Source organism: Cannabis sativa, chromosome 5, assembly GCF_029168945.1.
Source record: "Cannabis sativa cultivar Pink pepper isolate KNU-18-1 chromosome 5, ASM2916894v1, whole genome shotgun sequence".
In the NCBI taxonomy this organism is placed as follows: Eukaryota; Viridiplantae; Streptophyta; class Magnoliopsida; order Rosales; family Cannabaceae; genus Cannabis; species Cannabis sativa.
Window position 1 is genome coordinate 72,317,364 of NC_083605.1, and position 18,197 is coordinate 72,335,560.

The 18,197-nt window shown below is 31.4% G+C and overlaps 1 protein-coding gene and 1 long non-coding RNA gene across 3 annotated transcripts; both read left to right on the forward strand.

Moving 5' to 3' along the window:
• Window positions 1-377: 377 nt before the first annotated feature.
• On the forward strand, window positions 378-5,325 carry LOC133038062 (uncharacterized). Its single transcript, XR_009688017.1, has 2 exons — window positions 378-1,538; window positions 3,840-5,325. It is a non-coding gene; the product is annotated as an uncharacterized LOC133038062 (long non-coding RNA).
• An 8,445-nt stretch (window positions 5,326-13,770) lies between these two features.
• LOC115716437 (proteasome subunit beta type-4) lies at window positions 13,771-17,079 on the forward strand. 2 transcript variants are annotated; one of them, XR_009688016.1, is made up of 9 exons: window positions 13,771-13,996; window positions 14,682-14,748; window positions 14,840-14,892; window positions 15,007-15,083; window positions 15,365-15,494; window positions 15,663-15,822; window positions 15,971-16,156; window positions 16,355-16,898; window positions 17,007-17,079. XR_009688016.1 is itself a non-coding variant. In XM_030645230.2 (8 exons), the coding sequence occupies exons 2-8, from the start codon at window positions 14,743-14,745 to the stop codon at window positions 16,466-16,468; spliced, it is 726 nt and encodes a 241-aa protein (XP_030501090.2). In that variant the 5' UTR covers window positions 13,771-13,996; window positions 14,682-14,742; the 3' UTR covers window positions 16,469-17,079. The 2 variants fall into 2 exon arrangements, 1 of the variants encoding a protein (XP_030501090.2); XM_030645230.2 differs by having other exon boundaries at window positions 16,355-17,079.
• Window positions 17,080-18,197: the final 1,118 nt, after the last annotated feature.

Genomic DNA, 18,197 nt, shown 5'->3' on the forward strand with positions numbered 1-18,197 from the left:
AAATAATAGACACAAGATAAAGCTTGATACTCACACATGGTCTTGATCCTATCTTTTGCACCATTCAACTTTTAACTAGCCAGTTTGGTACAATTTCTAGGAAAATACTAGAAAGCACCTAAGTTGTAACTCAAAATGTAATATTAGTAGTGGTGTAATTTATTTTCAGATCTCATATATTATATTATTTATAAATTAAATAATATAATATATAGATTAAAATTATGATATATATTATATATTAATTAGAGAATAATATATAATATGTTTGATAATCAATATATAAATATAAAAGAATGTTTGAAAAAGGTGAGATGGCATTTTAGTTTATTTTCTTTTTCATTCTATTTTCAAAAATTTGAGAGTTTTTTTTTTTTTTTTTTTTTTTTTGTTATTTAAAAAATAATTGTACATATTAAACTATGTGATAATCTCACATAATTCAGAAACTAATTTGGTATTATCTATGTACATTATACATAATAATTTTATTATGTTAATTTGATTCGTCTAACATATAGTATTTTTATTGATGATATTAATTTTTATTATTATTCGTGTTTTCGGTAAGAGACATGTGGATTCTAAATAGAAGTCAAGGCCTATCAGTGGGCCCAAACAACATGGACTAGGCCGAGCCCAACACCAACCTAGCCTTCTGGGAAAGCAATCACACTTCTCGCTTAGGCGAGCTTCTGCCAAGGTTACTCTGCATCTGGAAGGATCCTAGTTCCGTGTATCTGGAAGAACTCTTTAGCATGTATCTAGAAGCTAGCCGTAGTTTCCCGTTTACCGTTACGTGCAAAATAAGAAAATCACTTTCCTTAAATATTGGACAAGAATAAATATCAAGCTAAAATACAAAATTAAAGATCAAATAATTAATATCGCATTAATTATCCATAATCAAGAGATACAGTATGAATAGCTATGACTGTGATCAACATGCCAAGTCAACATACAGCTACTGCCTCATGGGCTAGACTTCACTTGATAAGCACAAAGTGATGTATTACTTGTAAACTCTCCATCAATGGGAAAGGGTAACGAAGTATGACCTCCACTACTCTATAAATACACATTGAATCCCTCATACAAAATGTTGAAATTTTTTGCCTCACAAGCTCGAGAAGAGAATAGAGTGCTCATAATAATACATACTCGTGGACTGAGACTCATTAACGCTCCAACCACGTTGTAACACCCTAATGCTTAACGTGCCGTGTGACAGTTAGTAGTCCCATGATCCGTAAGGGAAAATACCGAGTAAGCTGTACAATCCCACATCGCCTGGGGAAGGTCAAGTGAGATGATTCAGAGACTGTGTAGGTATGGGACTACACAGTTGAAGAGAGCTTAAATGGAAGAAGTGTGCGAGTGAGGACAAGGCACGTTGGAAACACTCGTGTTGGTCTGTAGGGCCAGTCGTCAGTCTAGAAAGCAGCCAGAGTGACGTACTCGTGTATAAGAGCCATTCATTCCGTGGGTGTAAGGGTCCAATGGAAGCTTGAAGCAGGGACGTTACATGCCGCTATGAAGTAAGTTGTATTGTGATAATAAATGAGTTGTATTGTATTCCAACAATAATAGATTCTCGACAAAGTCAAAACATATTGACATCAAGTTCCTTGTTGTAAAAGAAATGGTGCAGATTGAACTCTCTGTTTTGTTAAATGACAAAATAAATCATGTATTTTCCAAGATTGTACAAATAAGATCCTGAGCTTAATTTTCAACAATTTTATTTTTTAATATAATCAATTTTAAGACAATTTTTGACACGAACAGATAAAGAAAATATAACCAGTTTTGTCATAACATCTCTAGGTCGGATTATTATTAAGTTTTATTTTGAAAAAAAATCAGTTTAGAGTCCTATTTGTACAATTTTGAAAAATACAGGGTCCATTTTGTCATTTAACAAAATAGATGGTCCAATTAGTAACTTTTGCAACATACAGAATCCAAAATGATATTTATCCCTCGAATAAAGAAAAAATGTATACAAGATGTTGGACAACATTTAAACTAATTCAATTATACCGAACTAATATAGGTTATTCAATGATGCTTTCAAATCCATTTAAAAATCAATCAAATCCAATCAAATTACATGTAATATACATTACAAAAATGTTATATTTATTTATATATAATAAAATAATATTTAAATTTAATTTTTTCTTATTGTTTATTAATGTTTTATGGATCCTATTACATATTACTAAAGAAATACTTAAAAAAATTCTAAAAACTCATGTATAGTTTAGTTTTTATATATTTGTTTTATTAATTAAAATTAAAATTAAAATCAAGCGTCGAAGTGAAATATAAATAAAAAATTAATTAAATTTAATTATTAACTAGATTAGATAAATTAGATTTTGAAGCGTAATTAAATTGGATGAGAATATAATTTTTAAAATCTAATTATTAACGGAATTATTAGATTAGATTAGAAGCAAAAGGTTGGATAGCCCTATTTAGAGATGGAAATTTGACCCGCAGGGACAAGTACCCACGAGTACTTACCCAAAATAGGGCGCGGATTACCCGCCTTGATGGGTAATGGAGCGGGGATGAGGTGCAATTTTATACACCCAAAATGGGTTTGGGGTAGGGTCGGGAGTGATACTACCCACCCCATTTTATCCCAGATATATACTTTCCAAGCATCCCATATAGTTTTCTACTTATTATTTATTACATATTAAAATTAATTGCTATAAATACAAGAGGAAATTATATTATATACTAACGTTACTTTACTTGTTTTAATTTTTACTTCTATTTTCACATTTTTTTAAGATATACATACTTTTATAGATGACGTCCTTATTAGACTCCTTAGATTAATCTAAATTATATACTAGACTTAAGTGAAAATGAAGATATAGTGGACAACCCCCTCAAATATCAATTTCGATTTCATATCTTATGGTTTTTTTTTTTGACAAAGTAATATATCATATGATCTTATGGTTTCTTTATTTTAAAAAATTAATTATAGTATGGCATGTTAAGTATTTATTTAATGAACATGAGCTGTATAATATTTTTAGTTAAACTATATAATGTTATTATATTTTCAATAAATTTGTTCATTACTTATAAAAAAAAATTAATTATATAGATGTAAAATAGCTTTTCATCTCTTCCAAGTAGGTAGGCAGAAAATGAATATTTAGAGCTTCTAATCTATATTTGAAATGAAGTTAGACATGTGATTTAAAGTTTGAAAGGAAAATGTGGTTTAGTTTTAAGTAATATTAAATAATAGACACAAGATAAAGCTTGATACTCACACATGGTCTTGATTCTATCTTTTGCACCATTCAACTTTTTACTAGCCAGTTTGGTACAATTTCTAGGAAAATACTAGAAAGCACCTAAGTTGTAACTCAACATTATTTAAATGTAATATTAGTAGTGGTGTAATTTATTTTCAGATCTCATATATTATATTATTTATAAATTAAATAATATGATATAGAGATTAAAATTATGATATATATTATATATTAATAAAAGAAAAATATATAATATGTTTGATAATCAATATATAAATATAAAAGAATGTTTAAAAAAGGTGAGATGGCATTTTAGTTTTTTTTTTTTTCATTCTATTTTCAAAAATTTGAGAGTTTTTTTTTTTTTTTATTTAAAAAATAATTGTACATATTAAACTATGTGATAATCTCACATAATTTAGAAACTAATTTGGTATTATTTATGTACATTATACATAATAATTTTATTATGTTAATTTGATTCGTCTAACATATAGTATTTTTATTGATGATATTAATTTTTATTATTATTGGTGTTTTCGGTAAAAGACATGTGGATTCTAAATAGAAGTCAAGACCTATCAGTGGGCCCAAACAACATGGACTAGGCCGAGCCCAACACCAACCTAGCCTTCTGGGAAAGCAATCACACTTCTCGCTTAGGCGAGCTTCTGCCAAGGTTACTCTGCATCTGGAAGGATCCTAGTTCCGTGTATCTGGAAGAACTCTTTAGCATGTATCTAGAAGCTAGCCGTAGTTTCCCGTTTACTGTTACGTGCAAAATAAGAAAATCACTTTCCTTAAATATTGGACAAGAATAAATATCAAGCTAAAATACATAATTAAAGATCAAATAATTAATATCGCATTAATTATCCATAATCAAGAGATACAGTATGAATAGCTATGACTGTGATCAAAATGCCAAGTCAACATACAGCTACTGCCTCATGGGCTAGACTTCACTTGATAAGCACAAAGTGATGTATTACTTGTAAACTCCCCATCAATGGGAAAGGGTAACGAAGTATGACCTCCACTACTCTATAAATACACATTGAGTCCCTCATACAAAATGTTGAAATTTTTTGCCTCACAAGCTCGAGAAGAGAATAGAGTGCTCATAATAATACATACTCGTGGACTGAGACTCATTAACGCTCCAACCACGTTGTAACGCCCTAATGCTTAACGTGCCGTGTGACAGTTAGTAGTCCCGTGATCCGTAAGGGAAAATACCGAGTAAGCTGTACAATCCCACATCGCCTGGGGAAGGTCAAGTGGGATGATTCAGAGACTGTGTAGGTATGGGATTACACAGTTGAAGAGAGCTTAAATGGATTGATTGGTACTACCTATATCAACAAGGTGCATCTTGTTTTTCGGTAGCCCATCTCGAAAGAACTCCACAGTTAAGTGTGCTTGGCTTGGAGCAATTTCAGGATGGGTGACCTCCTGGAAAGTTTTCTCAAGAAGTGTGCGAGTGAGGAAAAGCACGGTGGAAACACTCGTGTTGGTCTGTAGGGCCAGTCGTCAGTCCAGAAAGCAGCCAGAGTGACGTACTCGTGTATAAGAGCCATTCATTCCGTGGGTGTAAGGGTCCAATGGAAGCTTGAAGCGGGGACGTTACATGCCGCTATGAAGTAAGTTGTATTGTGATAATAAATGAGTTGTATTGTATTCCAACAATAATAGATTCTCGACAAAGTCAAAACATATTGACATCAAGTTCCTTGTTGGAAAAGAAATGGTGCAGATTGGACAAATTTGTATAAAAAACTTAGGTACAAATTCCATGGTTGCAGACTATTTTACAAAGATTTTGCCACCCAAGGTCTTTCATGAGTACACTGTTTATATGGGTGTTTTAGAGTATGATAATATCTAGATTCAATGGGAGTTTTGTTGGGTTTTATGCCCTAAATAAAACTCTGTTTCAATGTAATCCAGATTATTCAATATTGATTACAGTGCAAAATTTACATATATTTATATGTTATTTGGCTGAATAAATACAATTAAATTATTTATTTTATGAGCTTAATTGCATAAATTATTTTATTTAGAAATATTTAATTTAATCTAATATTATGTTAATTTTCAAATTTAGTGCATAAATTAGTAAAAGATGAAATAGAGGATAGCAACTCCAAATGAAGATTGACCCAAATCATATCCATTGGACTGTGTGGGAAGCCTCAATTAATATGATGTCAATAATAGTTTAAGAAGTTCAAATTGGGCTTGAGGAAATTAATTGGGCTTTACTATTCTTTACTCATCACATGGTTGGTAACTCTCTTTAATAGAAAGTGGCGTGAGAAGCTCATCATCATCAACATTTACATATCAATTACGTGGCCAATCATTCTCCTTCCATCAATTCCCCACTTCAGCTTTGTCCACCACTTGCAGCCCAACTAGGAGCTGACTGAACCAATCTAGGCCAACCAACTCTACCACTCTTCACCAAATTCTCAGCACTTTGTGCCATGTTCTCCATTATATGGTACACTAAAATACCATTTTGGAGAGCAAAGTTTCACTATAAATTGCACCATTTTGCATTGTAAAGGCATCAGATTTTAGAGTAGAGAAAATACACCTTGTCATTTTATTTTTCTCTCTTATTATTATTTTATCTATACTTATTTTAGTGACAAAAATGAGTGTATTAAAATAGTAATATTGGTGAGGTTAGAGTGTAGCTATTGTACTTCTTACTTTAATTATTGATATTGATTCTTTTGTGCTTCATCTCCATATCTCATTTATTAAATTATTCTTCATCTTTTAATTTTTCTACCTAAGTTAATAGTATCTTTTATATAAGTTCAGTCATGCTTTTCTTATGTAAGTTAGGCTATTAATATTTTGGTATATTTATTATATTTTATGTCGTTTACTGCATTCTGCCAATAGTGGTATTTTGTCGATTTATGATATATAATATGATATGTTGTTAAGTTAGAGGTGGGATTCAATTTATTCAAGATTATTTAATTTGTGCTCATAATATATATATCTTCCAGTTGTAATTAATGGTGTAGAATTACAACTGTGTTTTGAATTAATATCGGTATTAGAATAGGATTTGCATAACTACATTTCTACCTTACCAAACTCTTTATCTGATCACACCCTTTCACTCATCATTTTATTATTTTTACGTCATTCACATTTTTATCATTTTCTATTTATACTAATCTTTAGTGGTAATTTACCTCCCTGTGGATACGACATATAGCCCGTTTACTACCGCGACCGTAGTGTAACTAATTGGGCGACATCAATTTTTGGCGCCGTTGCCGGGGAGGTTTCTGTGCTACAAGAGGTTAGTATAGTAGTTTATTTTTTTTTCTTTTTATTATTTGTTTCTAATATAGTGTATATATAGCTTATTTTTTTATGTTTTTTTTTTTTACTTTTTCTTAATTATTTTTAGTGGTAATTTACCTCCCTGTGGATACGACATATAGCCCGTTTACTACCGCGACCGTAGTGTAATTATATCAATTTTTGGGTGAGCATATTCAAGCGTTTTTTCTTAATTTTTTGTCATATTAATATTTTCATGGTCAATTTTTTTAAAAATTATTCATTTAGTCTTGTAAAATATTATTTTCAAGCCAATTTTTACTATCTTTATTGCTTAGAATTTTTCTAGAGTTATACAAAGCACATGCCAAACTTTGTGGTAAGATGGTTGTTAGCACATATTTGCTTAGAAATTTTGCCAAGTTTAAGTGTTTATATTTTTGTGAGTGGCGAGATTTGAGAAAACAACTTTTGAATTTTCATTGATTCTTAGAAATGATTATAATTATTTTGGACATGGTACTAGGGTTTGATTGGATGTTGCTTTAAGGGATGAGTTTTCTATAGACAAATCTTATTAGGGAGCCTTTTTGTAATTATTTTCTTGTTGAAAGAAAAAAAAAAGAGAAAAAAAAGATACAAGAGCAACATTTCCATCATTATATCCAACATGTTGCCTCTTGTTCAAAAACAAAAAAAAAAAAAAAAAAAAGAAAAAGAAAAGAAAAGAAGAAAAAAAAAGTTTGTTGTATTTCATTTGTTTTGGCTCCTAGAATAAATGTAAATGATTGTCTATTTTCGTTCAAAAATTCCGAAAAGCTGGTTTGTGGTACTCTTATGGTGGTTGGTCCAAATAATTTATAATCTATCTTCGTTTCAATGCTTATTCAAATGTTTGTCCTAAATTGATTTATCCATTTCGAGTGCTCACTTTTCAATTTCAAACTCCATGAGTGATACCTTAGCCATATATAAATATTTTCAATGACCTGTGAGGCTAATGGAGTTGAGACTTTCACTTGGTACATTTTTCGAAAGCATTTATGTGTTATGGTTTGCAGTAAGAAGGTTCGGGTTTAGTGCACACACTCACAACTCTAGAATTATTCAAGGTAATTTCATATAGTTCTTATTGGCTTGTTACTAACATTTTGCTTGAATAATTGTGCCATTTTTAAAATTTTTGACCTAAAAATATTATGTTGACACTATTATTCTTTCGCTTGAATTGCTAGAGACTAGCAATAAGCTAGTTGGGGGTTGTGATTACAGTGCAAAATTTACATATATTTATATGTTATTTGGCTGAATAAATACAATTAAATTATTTATTTTATGAGCTTAATTGCATAAATTATTTTATTTAGAAATATTTAATTTAATCTAATATTATGTTAATTTTCAAATTTAGTGCATAAATTAGTAAAAGATGAAATAGAGGATAGCAACTCCAAATGAAGATTGACCCAAATCATATCCATTGGACTGTGTGGGAAGCCTCAATTAATATGATGTCAATAATAGTTTAAGAAGTTCAAATTGGGCTTGAGGAAATTAATTGGGCTTTACTATTCTTTACTCATCACATGGTTGGTAACTCTCTTTAATAGAAAGTGGCGTGAGAAGCTCATCATCATCAACATTTACATATCAATTACGTGGCCAATCATTCTCCTTCCATCAATTCCCCACTTCAGCTTTGTCCACCACTTGCGGCCCAACTAGGAGCTGACTGAACCAATCTAGGCCAACCAACTCTACCACTCTTCACCAAATTCTCAGCACTTTGTGCCATGTTCTCCATTATATGGTACACTAAAATACCATTTTGGAGAGCAAAGTTTCACTATAAATTGCACCATTTTGCATTGTAAAGGCATCAGATTTTAGAGTAGAGAAAATACACCTTGTCATTTTATTTTTCTCTCTTATTATTATTTTATCTATACTTATTTTAGTGACAAAAATGAGTGTATTAAAATAGTAATATTGGTGAGGTTAGAGTGTAGCTATTGTACTTCTTACTTTAATTATTGATATTGATTCTTTTGTGCTTCATCTCCATATCTCATTTATTAAATTATTCTTCATCTTTTAATTTTTCTACCTAAGTTAATAGTATCTTTTATATAAGTTCAGTCATGCTTTTCTTATGTAAGTTAGGCTATTAATATTTTGGTATATTTATTATATTTTATGTCGTTTACTGCATTCTGCCAATAGTGGTATTTTGTCGATTTATGATATATAATATGATATGTTGTTAAGTTAGAGGTGGGATTCAATTTATTCAAGATTATTTAATTTGTGCTCATAATATATATATCTTCCAGTTGTAATTAATGGTGTAGAATTACAACTGTGTTTTGAATTAATATCGGTATTAGAATAGGATTTGCATAACTACATTTCTACCTTACCAAACTCTTTATCTGATCACACCCTTTCACTCATCATTTTATTATTTTTACGTCATTCACATTTTTATCATTTTCTATTTATACTAATCTTTAGTGGTAATTTACCTCCCTGTGGATACGACATATAGCCCGTTTACTACCGCGACCGTAGTGTAACTAATTGGGCGACATCAAATATCAATAAAGTAACAGAAGTATTTTTTTCATTCATTTGTGTATGTTTTGGTTCACTTAGTCAATTGTTTGTGTATTTGATTTATAAATTCATCCAAACCCCTTTTCACATACTTGATCATGTTTATTGTGTTGTCAACACAGTGGAAAGTAAACATGACTATGTGAATAAAGTATTCCTAGATTTATCAGAACACTGGGTTTTACTGATATGACAATCTACAACAGAGTTTACTTGCATTTGGAGAAATGTTATGTTCTTTCCAGAACATAGGTTAAAGTAAAGCTCAGGTTGGATGCATGGAGTATGCATTGGAATGGACCGATATTGAACTTTGAATTAGATTTTTGAAACTTACCGTAAATATCTATTCAATTTAATATCATAAGTTGATCCTAGATCACATGATCGAAATCCTGATATGGTTAGGCTCAATTTCAAGAGTATTATTCGTGTTCTTTGATTTTTTAGTTAAGCCTAATCTTTAGTCAGGGCAATACATACATTTTGGGAACACGGTAGTGCGATTGAGTGGGAGCGCTAACATAAAGATGGAATCTATAGGTTCTATCTGGCAAATAGGAAGCAAAGGGTGATTTCCTTCGAGCTTAACCAAACGAGATAAATGATTGAGTACTCATTTCACTTAGTTGAAATATCATTTATACAGGGTTAAGTGTTTTAAGGATAAAATACATTGTAGGGCGTTACGGTAATTTAGTCTCTTTACAGTGTAAATCATCCATATAGAGGATCATTGATCACATTAGGATTATAACAATGGATAACTAATGATGTGTCTATATGGTGAAACATATAGAGCATTCTATATACTGAGAGTGCAATTCTGAGTTCTATGTGTGGATTCAACGAAGAATTAATAAGTCAGTGAATTTAAGTGGTAAATTCTAGATCTGCTTATTGGAAGCTCGGATATATAGACCAATGGTCCCCTCACTAGTTGAGATAATATTACTTGTAAGACTCATTTAATTGATTTTAATTAATCAATTAAAAATTCTCAAGATAGACTTGTCTATTTGAGAATTTATCACTTATTAAGGGCAAAACAGTAAATAGAGATTTTGGAGGGCATATTTATTAATTAGGAAACTTTAATTAGTTTCATTATTAATAAAATAAATGACAATATATTATTTGATAATTAATTTTAATTATTAAATAATTAGATTTGACATTTATGTGGTTGAACAAAGGAATTGGCAGTTTTTGACAAAACAGGAAACTATCAGTGTAGGAAAAGGAAAGTTGGAAAAGTGGCAAGCCTTGTTTCCACAATGCCTAGGCCGGCCACTTAGCTTCCCTTTTCCCTTTGATTTTTTCAATATTAAATGTCAATTAATTCAATCATAGCCCTGGGTGGTCTTCTATAAATAGAAGGCAAAGGCTTCAGAGTTGAACATAACTGAACAACTGATACACAACTTTATCCTAACAGAATTTTCTCTCTGAAAATTCTCTCTGAGCCGCCACCCTCTCTCTCTCTCTCTCTTCCTTCACTGTTTCGAAATCCATAAGTGCTAGAGTAGTGCCCACACACATCAAGTAATACCTCAATCATAGTGAGGAAGGCTGTGTAGAATTCAGAAACAACAAAGAAGGACTATCGGGCTCAGATCTTGATTATACTCTGCTACAGAAAGGAATCAAGGGTTAGAGATCTGAGTGGAGGAGACATATATTCCGCTGCACCCAATGTAAGATTTCTGATACTCTTATGTGTTTAATTTACTATCGTTTTAGAAGTTCATCTTTAGGTTGTTAAATCAACATACTTGTGAGTAGATCTAAGTTCCTGGTAAAATAATTTCCAACAAGTTTATCTTTATTATCATTTGTGTTTTATATTTGTTTCATGAAACTTGTGTATTTTGATATTTTTCTGATCGAAATTATGTTATTCAACAAGATGATCAACCGTTCTACATAAGGGTGGGCATCATCCAATCTAATCCAATTGAACCGAACCAATCCAATCCAATCCAATTACAAAAAGTTGGATATCCACAATTGGATTGGATGCTAAAAGTTGGATTCTAATTGGATTGGATCGGTTATTGGATGTCAATCTCAAAATCCAATTAAAAACCGATCCAATCCAATTACATTTATATATATTAAAAAATTATTTATATAATAAAAAATATTGACTTAGATTTTTTTTATATGTTAAATTTGTAATACTTGATTGTTTTGTGTATTTATTTTCATGATATTTTGTTTTATTTTATTACTTAAAAATGTTATTGTTTTAATTATTTAAAATTTTTAGCTACATGACACTTGTAAGAATAGTATGTATATGAATTATTAAACTTAGATAGAAGGTGATACTTAGTTTTTACGTACTTTTTTTTTCTTCATAATTTTAAGTTAATATTAAAATTTAGGTGTATAATTGAATATCCAATTAAAAAACCGATCCAATCCAATTAGAAATTGGATTGGATCGGATGATGATTTTCCAAATCCAATTACTAATTGGATTGGATCGGATGATAAAAAAAAGGTTGGATTGGATCGGATGCCCACCCCTAGTTCTACCCTAATAACCATGATAACGATTTTGATTTTGTTTATGCTTAATTATAAAATTATTTACTTTAACTAAGAAGATATAAGACTGGAAGTAATTTTATTTATTAGTTTGGATAAGAGTTCTTCCATGACTTTTAAGGGTTTATTCTTGCTCACACACTTCATGTGCAACTTGGATCGTTGAGTGTGCAATTTTATTGTATAATGTTCAAGGGAATATGTTTGACGTATGAGTTCTTAGATAACTCTTCCTACTTATTAATTCACGTAGCATTGTATAGTAATAATCTTTCTCCCTCATGAGGACCTCTTCAAATCTAACATTCTTGAACACATTACTGTCAAAACGTGGTTTAACTATCTCATTTGTAGGTTCCTTTTCAGTTTTCCAGGCAGAAGCAGTTGCTTTACTAGTAGGATTGCGTTGGGCTCTAGATGTGGGACATCCCGTGGAGAAAGTTTTTTCTGATTCACTTTCTTTGGTCTCAGCTTTGGAGGGCCAGACTGTGTATTTAAATGAACTGGGGGTTATCTTTTCTGATATTAAAGTCCTATTGTCTAGTTTTCCTGGGGCATATCTTTCTCATGTTAGCCGCAACTTTAATGTTGAGGCTCATAGATTGGCTAAACATGCCCTTAGGATAGACAATGAACTTTCTTGGAAAGAAAAAATCCTCCTCCTTCTGTGTAACTTTTGTTACCGTTGTTATTTTAACCTTTATCGGTTACCAAAAAAAAAAAAAAATTACTGTCAAAAAATGTAAAAATTATTCAATTATTATATATATATATTTTTAAATTTCCTATTTGTATTACCTAGCACAACCAGTTGCAATCAATAAACAAACAATATAATCGGTGGGACCCACCCGCAAAACCGTTCATCAAAAGTAGACAGAAAATTATGACGAGAAATGATTACCAGAAACATAAGCCAAAGCTTGAAGTATTCTAGGCCAATGCAAAAAATTTGAGTAATGCAATTTCAATGTGTGAAACCAAAGGGTGGATGCTTATTACTTGTTTATTATATGTTTTCATATGGTTGAACGACTTATATCATGAAACTTTGTAACTTTATTTTATGCTTGAGGAAAAAATGTAACTTGGACACTTCCAAAAGATGGAAACAACCGCACAAAGTGGAGGCAAGGATCCACTGAGAGTTCTTCCAAAAAGCTTCAAGCAACTTTGAGGAAGCAAAGAAGGAAATGCGAGTAAGGAAGTTGATGACTACACGAAGATATTCGGGGACATGTGTAGAAGCCATAATGAGTAAGACAAAAGAGAGCAAAACTTGAGCATTAGAAGCATGTTTTTAAATTTGAGAACCTTAGAGTGTACTTGAGAGTGAACTTAGCGATACCTAAAAGGGTACTACAGAAGTTGAGCACTTGCTGAACATGTGTAATACTTAAGAGGGGTAGCTCAAATAGTCAAACAAATAGTTTGCTCTTCAAAAATTTGAGATTCCAGTTCTTTCTGAGTACTTACATAATAATTGTTATAGTTTTTCAGTCACCAAATACTATACAATGAAAATTCCAATTTTTAACAAAACCAAAAAACAAAAATAAACATCTAATAGCATATATAAAATCAAGCATTCAATAGTGTGTTCCGAAACCTAAACCTATAGATAATACATGTGGCTAGTTAACAAGGGCATCAATAAGTGCTCCAACTTCAAGCCAACTCCATTGAGAAAGGTACTATGATATCAAGCACCCAAGGTTGTCTTCGTAAAGCCAATCACCCAAAATATACTCAATGTTCTTAAAAACATAACAAGTAGAAAAAATGTAACACAACTAATAACATAGTAAAAAGAGGATTTCCTCAAGTTGTGATGAAGCATTAGGATGAGATTTTCTCAAGCAATATGAAGTTTCTAAGGTGAATCAAAGTTCCACTAACGTTTTTAAAGAGCTTAGATGAGGTCTTACATAATTTAATTTAATATTTTTTTTTTTGAAATTATTCTAATTTCCATTTTATTTTAGTGAATGGGCCATTAATGTGAAAGAAAAACATTAAGGACTAAAATGCAAACATTTTGACACTTTATTGCCACAAACCCTAAAAATGAAGAGTAGAAGAAATGGAAGAAAAGAAATTGGAGTGATTTGAGTTTTCTTGTGCAAAGGGAAAACAACTACCCACACTTAAAAGAGTCGATTCTTCCCTCACTTCTTCGTTCTCACCCAAAAATTGTTCTTTCTTCATCTCTCGAGGTATGGATCTCTTACTCTGCTTTTCTCTTTCATCTATATTCTATATCATAATCTATACACCATTACACTTTTATTAGGGTTTTCTGTGATTTTTTGTTCTTTCGTTTATATCTCAGAAATTATAATCAACTATCTATTTTCCTTGAGAGATTAATAAATTGATGAACTGGGAATTTGCTTTTGTTATTGTAAACGCCGAATCACTTAGATCTGATTTGCATTGAGAGTTCAAAATGTGTTATTTATTTGAAATCCAAAAGGTTCAATTATATATAAAGAGGGATATTTGTCAATGGTGAGTGTTAGGTTCTGTTGAGCAAAGGGAAAAGAGCTCTAGACTTCTGAGCCTTAATATTTTTTCACCTGGACTCATTTACTAACTTTTGCACTTTGAGCCCCAAACCCCATTGCTACTCGGAATTAATCCTCTTGGTATTTCTCAGAGTTTCGCAGCTTCTCTTCTGGGGTAGGGACTCTGTGTGTATTATTTGAGATCATCTGAGAAAGTTTTATTCTTTTCTTGAATTCTATAAATGGGTTTCAAGTTTTTGATCGAAAAGATTTAGGCATAGGCGGATTTGGGTTCCTGACTATTTCTCACCATTTGATTATTTTTGTTTTCGTTGGGAGTTGTGGAGATGAATTTATGCTTATTTGTTTACAAAATTTGAATTGCCTTTAGCAGTGGGAAGCTAGTCATTTGCTGAAGCTGTTTTATTTTGGGTTTCACCTGAGATTTTGGAAAAATGAGTGTAAGTTTATATTTTCAATCAATAGTGTTTCATAGTTGTCAATGTGATCCTTTGTATTAGCTCCTTGACCTCATTGTGCTTATGTATGCAGTCTGTCGAATTGAACCACGCCAACCTTTTGAGCTCTGATTCTCAGAGGACACAGTAATTTTTCTTTTCACTTGAATCTACCTTGGTTGTATATATTTTAGTATGTGTGTACAAATGTATCTTAGGGCTTAAAGTGTTTTATTTTAATTCGTACTTGTTATGTTTTAGGTATCCATACGTGACAGGCACATCTGTGGTTGCTCTCAAATACAAAGATGGTGTTTTAATGGCTTCTGATATGGGAGGTTAGTTTGATCTTTCTTCCATATTTTATATAAGTTTCTTGTTATATTTATGTTTATGGTCTTCGCTTGAGATAGGAGTTCAAATATTGTTAAATTTTAACTTTTTGTTATTGGTAATAGTTAATTTATTTCTTCTTTCTTTTTTTAATATTGAAATATTCTGTCTTCAAGTTTGAGGAGCATTAGTAAGGATCGAATGTTGATGCTAAGTCTGTTTATAGTCATGCAAGCATATTATAAGTCAGTTGTGGTTGGGTTCATTTTGTCATTGTTTCGGACAGGTTCATATGGGTCTACACTGCGATACAAGAGCGTGGAGCGAATCAAGCCTATTGGAAAGCATTCTCTACTTGGGGCTAGTGGAGAAATAAGTGATTTTCAGGAGCTAATGCGTACTCTTGATGAACTCGTGTAAGCTTTAGTTTTTGAACAATAGAACAATAATAAATAATGTAGTTACAAGCTTAAAACTTGTTTCTCTTCTAATTGAGTTTTGCTTATCTTTACTTCCTGAAGCTAATTTTCTTGCTAGTATTATTGCTGTCTTAGTAAGTTTTTCATTCCTGGTTCTGATTGTAGCCTATACGACAACATGTGGGATGATGGAAACTCATTGGGACCTAAAGAGGTTCATAACTATCTGACCAGAGTTATGTACAACCGACGCAATAAGTTCAATCCTCTTTGGAATTCACTTGTCCTTGGTGGAGTGAAAAATGGACAAAAGTACCTTGGCACGGTAAGCTTCTATTGAGTACTTTTTCTTTCATGTTCAGTTGCAAACTATGTGCATGTACTAAGCTGCACTTTTTAGTTTATTCAATCGAGTAAGAAGGATCACTTGTCTCACGGATCATTTGTCTGCTTTATACTTTCTATACAATTAGGTAAGCATGATTGGTGTTCATTTTGAGGATAATCATGTGGCTACTGGATTTGGAAATCATCTTGCACGGCCAATTCTTCGTGAGGAGTGGCATGAAAATTTGAGTTTTGAGGATGGTGTGAAGATACTGGAGAAATGCATGCGTGTTCTCCTTTATCGTGATAGGTCTGCTATCAACAAGCTTCAGGTCAGTTTTTCTTGCAATGTGTATTTTTCACTCTGCAACTCCCAGTGGCTGATAATTCTCTTCTTCTCCCTTTAGTTCTCATATTTTTCTTCAACTGACATAACTGTTTGTAATATCAATGTCAATTTCTGATTTGAAGCATTTTGGATTTGGCATATACTATATATGAATTGACACATTTCCCATATGCAATTGCAGATAGCTAAGATCACCGACGAAGGTGTAACAATCTCTCAGCCTTACTCGTTGAAGACTTTCTGGGGATTCTCCGCCTTCCTCAATCCAACAGCGGGTGCTGAAGGATCATGGTAGATGTGTGGCTGAACATCTTTCTAGAGTTCGTTATCTGAATTCAGATGGGGTAATTGAACATGAAAATTGTGTCAACTAGAGTACAAGTTTAAATTCTATGCCCAACTAGTATATAAGTTTTAAGTTCAATGTGCTATTCGTTCGTTGGCTCTTGTGAAATTTTATGGCTGTTGAATCACTACAAGTTTAAAACTCGCAGCACATCAGTTCCTAGTTGGCGCTTGATAGAAACGATGACTTTTCCGATTTACCCCCGCAATTTGTCTCCTTTTATGATGTTTCACTAACCAGATAAATTTCTTCTTACTAATCAAGTATTAACGTTTGTTAACTGAGCAAAAAAACTTGATAATACGTCCATCTATAGTCTTGTGAGCTTGCTTGGAAGGGTGTATGAAGGTCTGATGGTTTTTTTTTTTGAAAATAAAGCGTTATATAAATAGGGAAAATTAGACCTCATGGTCATTACAAAGGATAGAAACATGTATAAAGGAAGGTTCCACAAACCCTGTAATGTTTCGATCGAAAGCTCATCTAGCCACATTATTTATATGATAAGTTTTTCTAGTGTAATTTGGGTAAAATAAAAAGCTGAATTTTATCTCTTTTTGTAATTAATGTGACTAACTCCATAAAGCATCATCAATATATTAGCAAAGTAGATGATGCCACCTCAAAGTCAAGTTTCCTCGTGAGACATTCTTTTGGGGTTCTTGCAACCTCTCCCAACCTAATTTATCTAGATACATTTAAATTGCTAATATATACTTAAGTTATAATTTTGAAATTTTTGTAGCTAAGTGAATGTTAAATGTTAATTAAATTGTCATGTGATAATTTTTGATTGATTTAAGTGATTAATATCTTTTTTTTTTAAAAAAAAAATAGTTTAAATATACTATTAAAAAATAACACGTGTATAATGACTTTAACTGTCATTGCTAAAAATTAAATTTAGTTATTTATTTACAACTAGAAATTAAACTTAAGTATTTATACAGTAAATTATTTTATATAATGTATAATTTTTTTTTTTGAGATAAAATATCAACTTCATTGAATAAATTAGCATTCTGAATGCAAGAGATATAAGAGTTCACCAAAAATAAAAATATCAAAAATGCTACGATCAGATTGTTACCGAGAATGTCTAGCAACATAATGTGCTACTCGATTTGTTGATCATCTAATGAAAAATTAACATCTGGAAGGGTAGATAACAACAGTTGGCAGTCTTTGATTAAAAGGCCGAAAGTGGACTTCATTTCTTGGTTACTTCGAATAGTTTGTACAGAAACAAGACTGCACGTCTTAATTTGAACATGTTGCCAATTATTAGTCTAGCTGAGGGCTTCTTTAATGTAATAATGTATAATTAATAATTAATTAAAAGAAATATTTTCCTGAATACATTTCACATTTCATTACATTCTCATGATTACAATGTTAATTCAAATAAGGCAATAATAAATAATTTCCATTACAATTCTTATTCCCTTCCATTATTATTAATACTATTATTATCATTGTATTATACTAAACCAAATTCTACCTTAAGGCTCGAGTAAAATAAGTGAGCTCAATTATGTGAGGAGGACTAGAAAATAGAAGGTAAAATAAATTTTTCATTTTTTCTATGCCAAATAAATACAAGAAATTGCTTCTTTTTTTTTTCCACACAAAAATTTAAAGCTCTTTATTGATTATTTTTTGGAGGGTAAATTTAAAA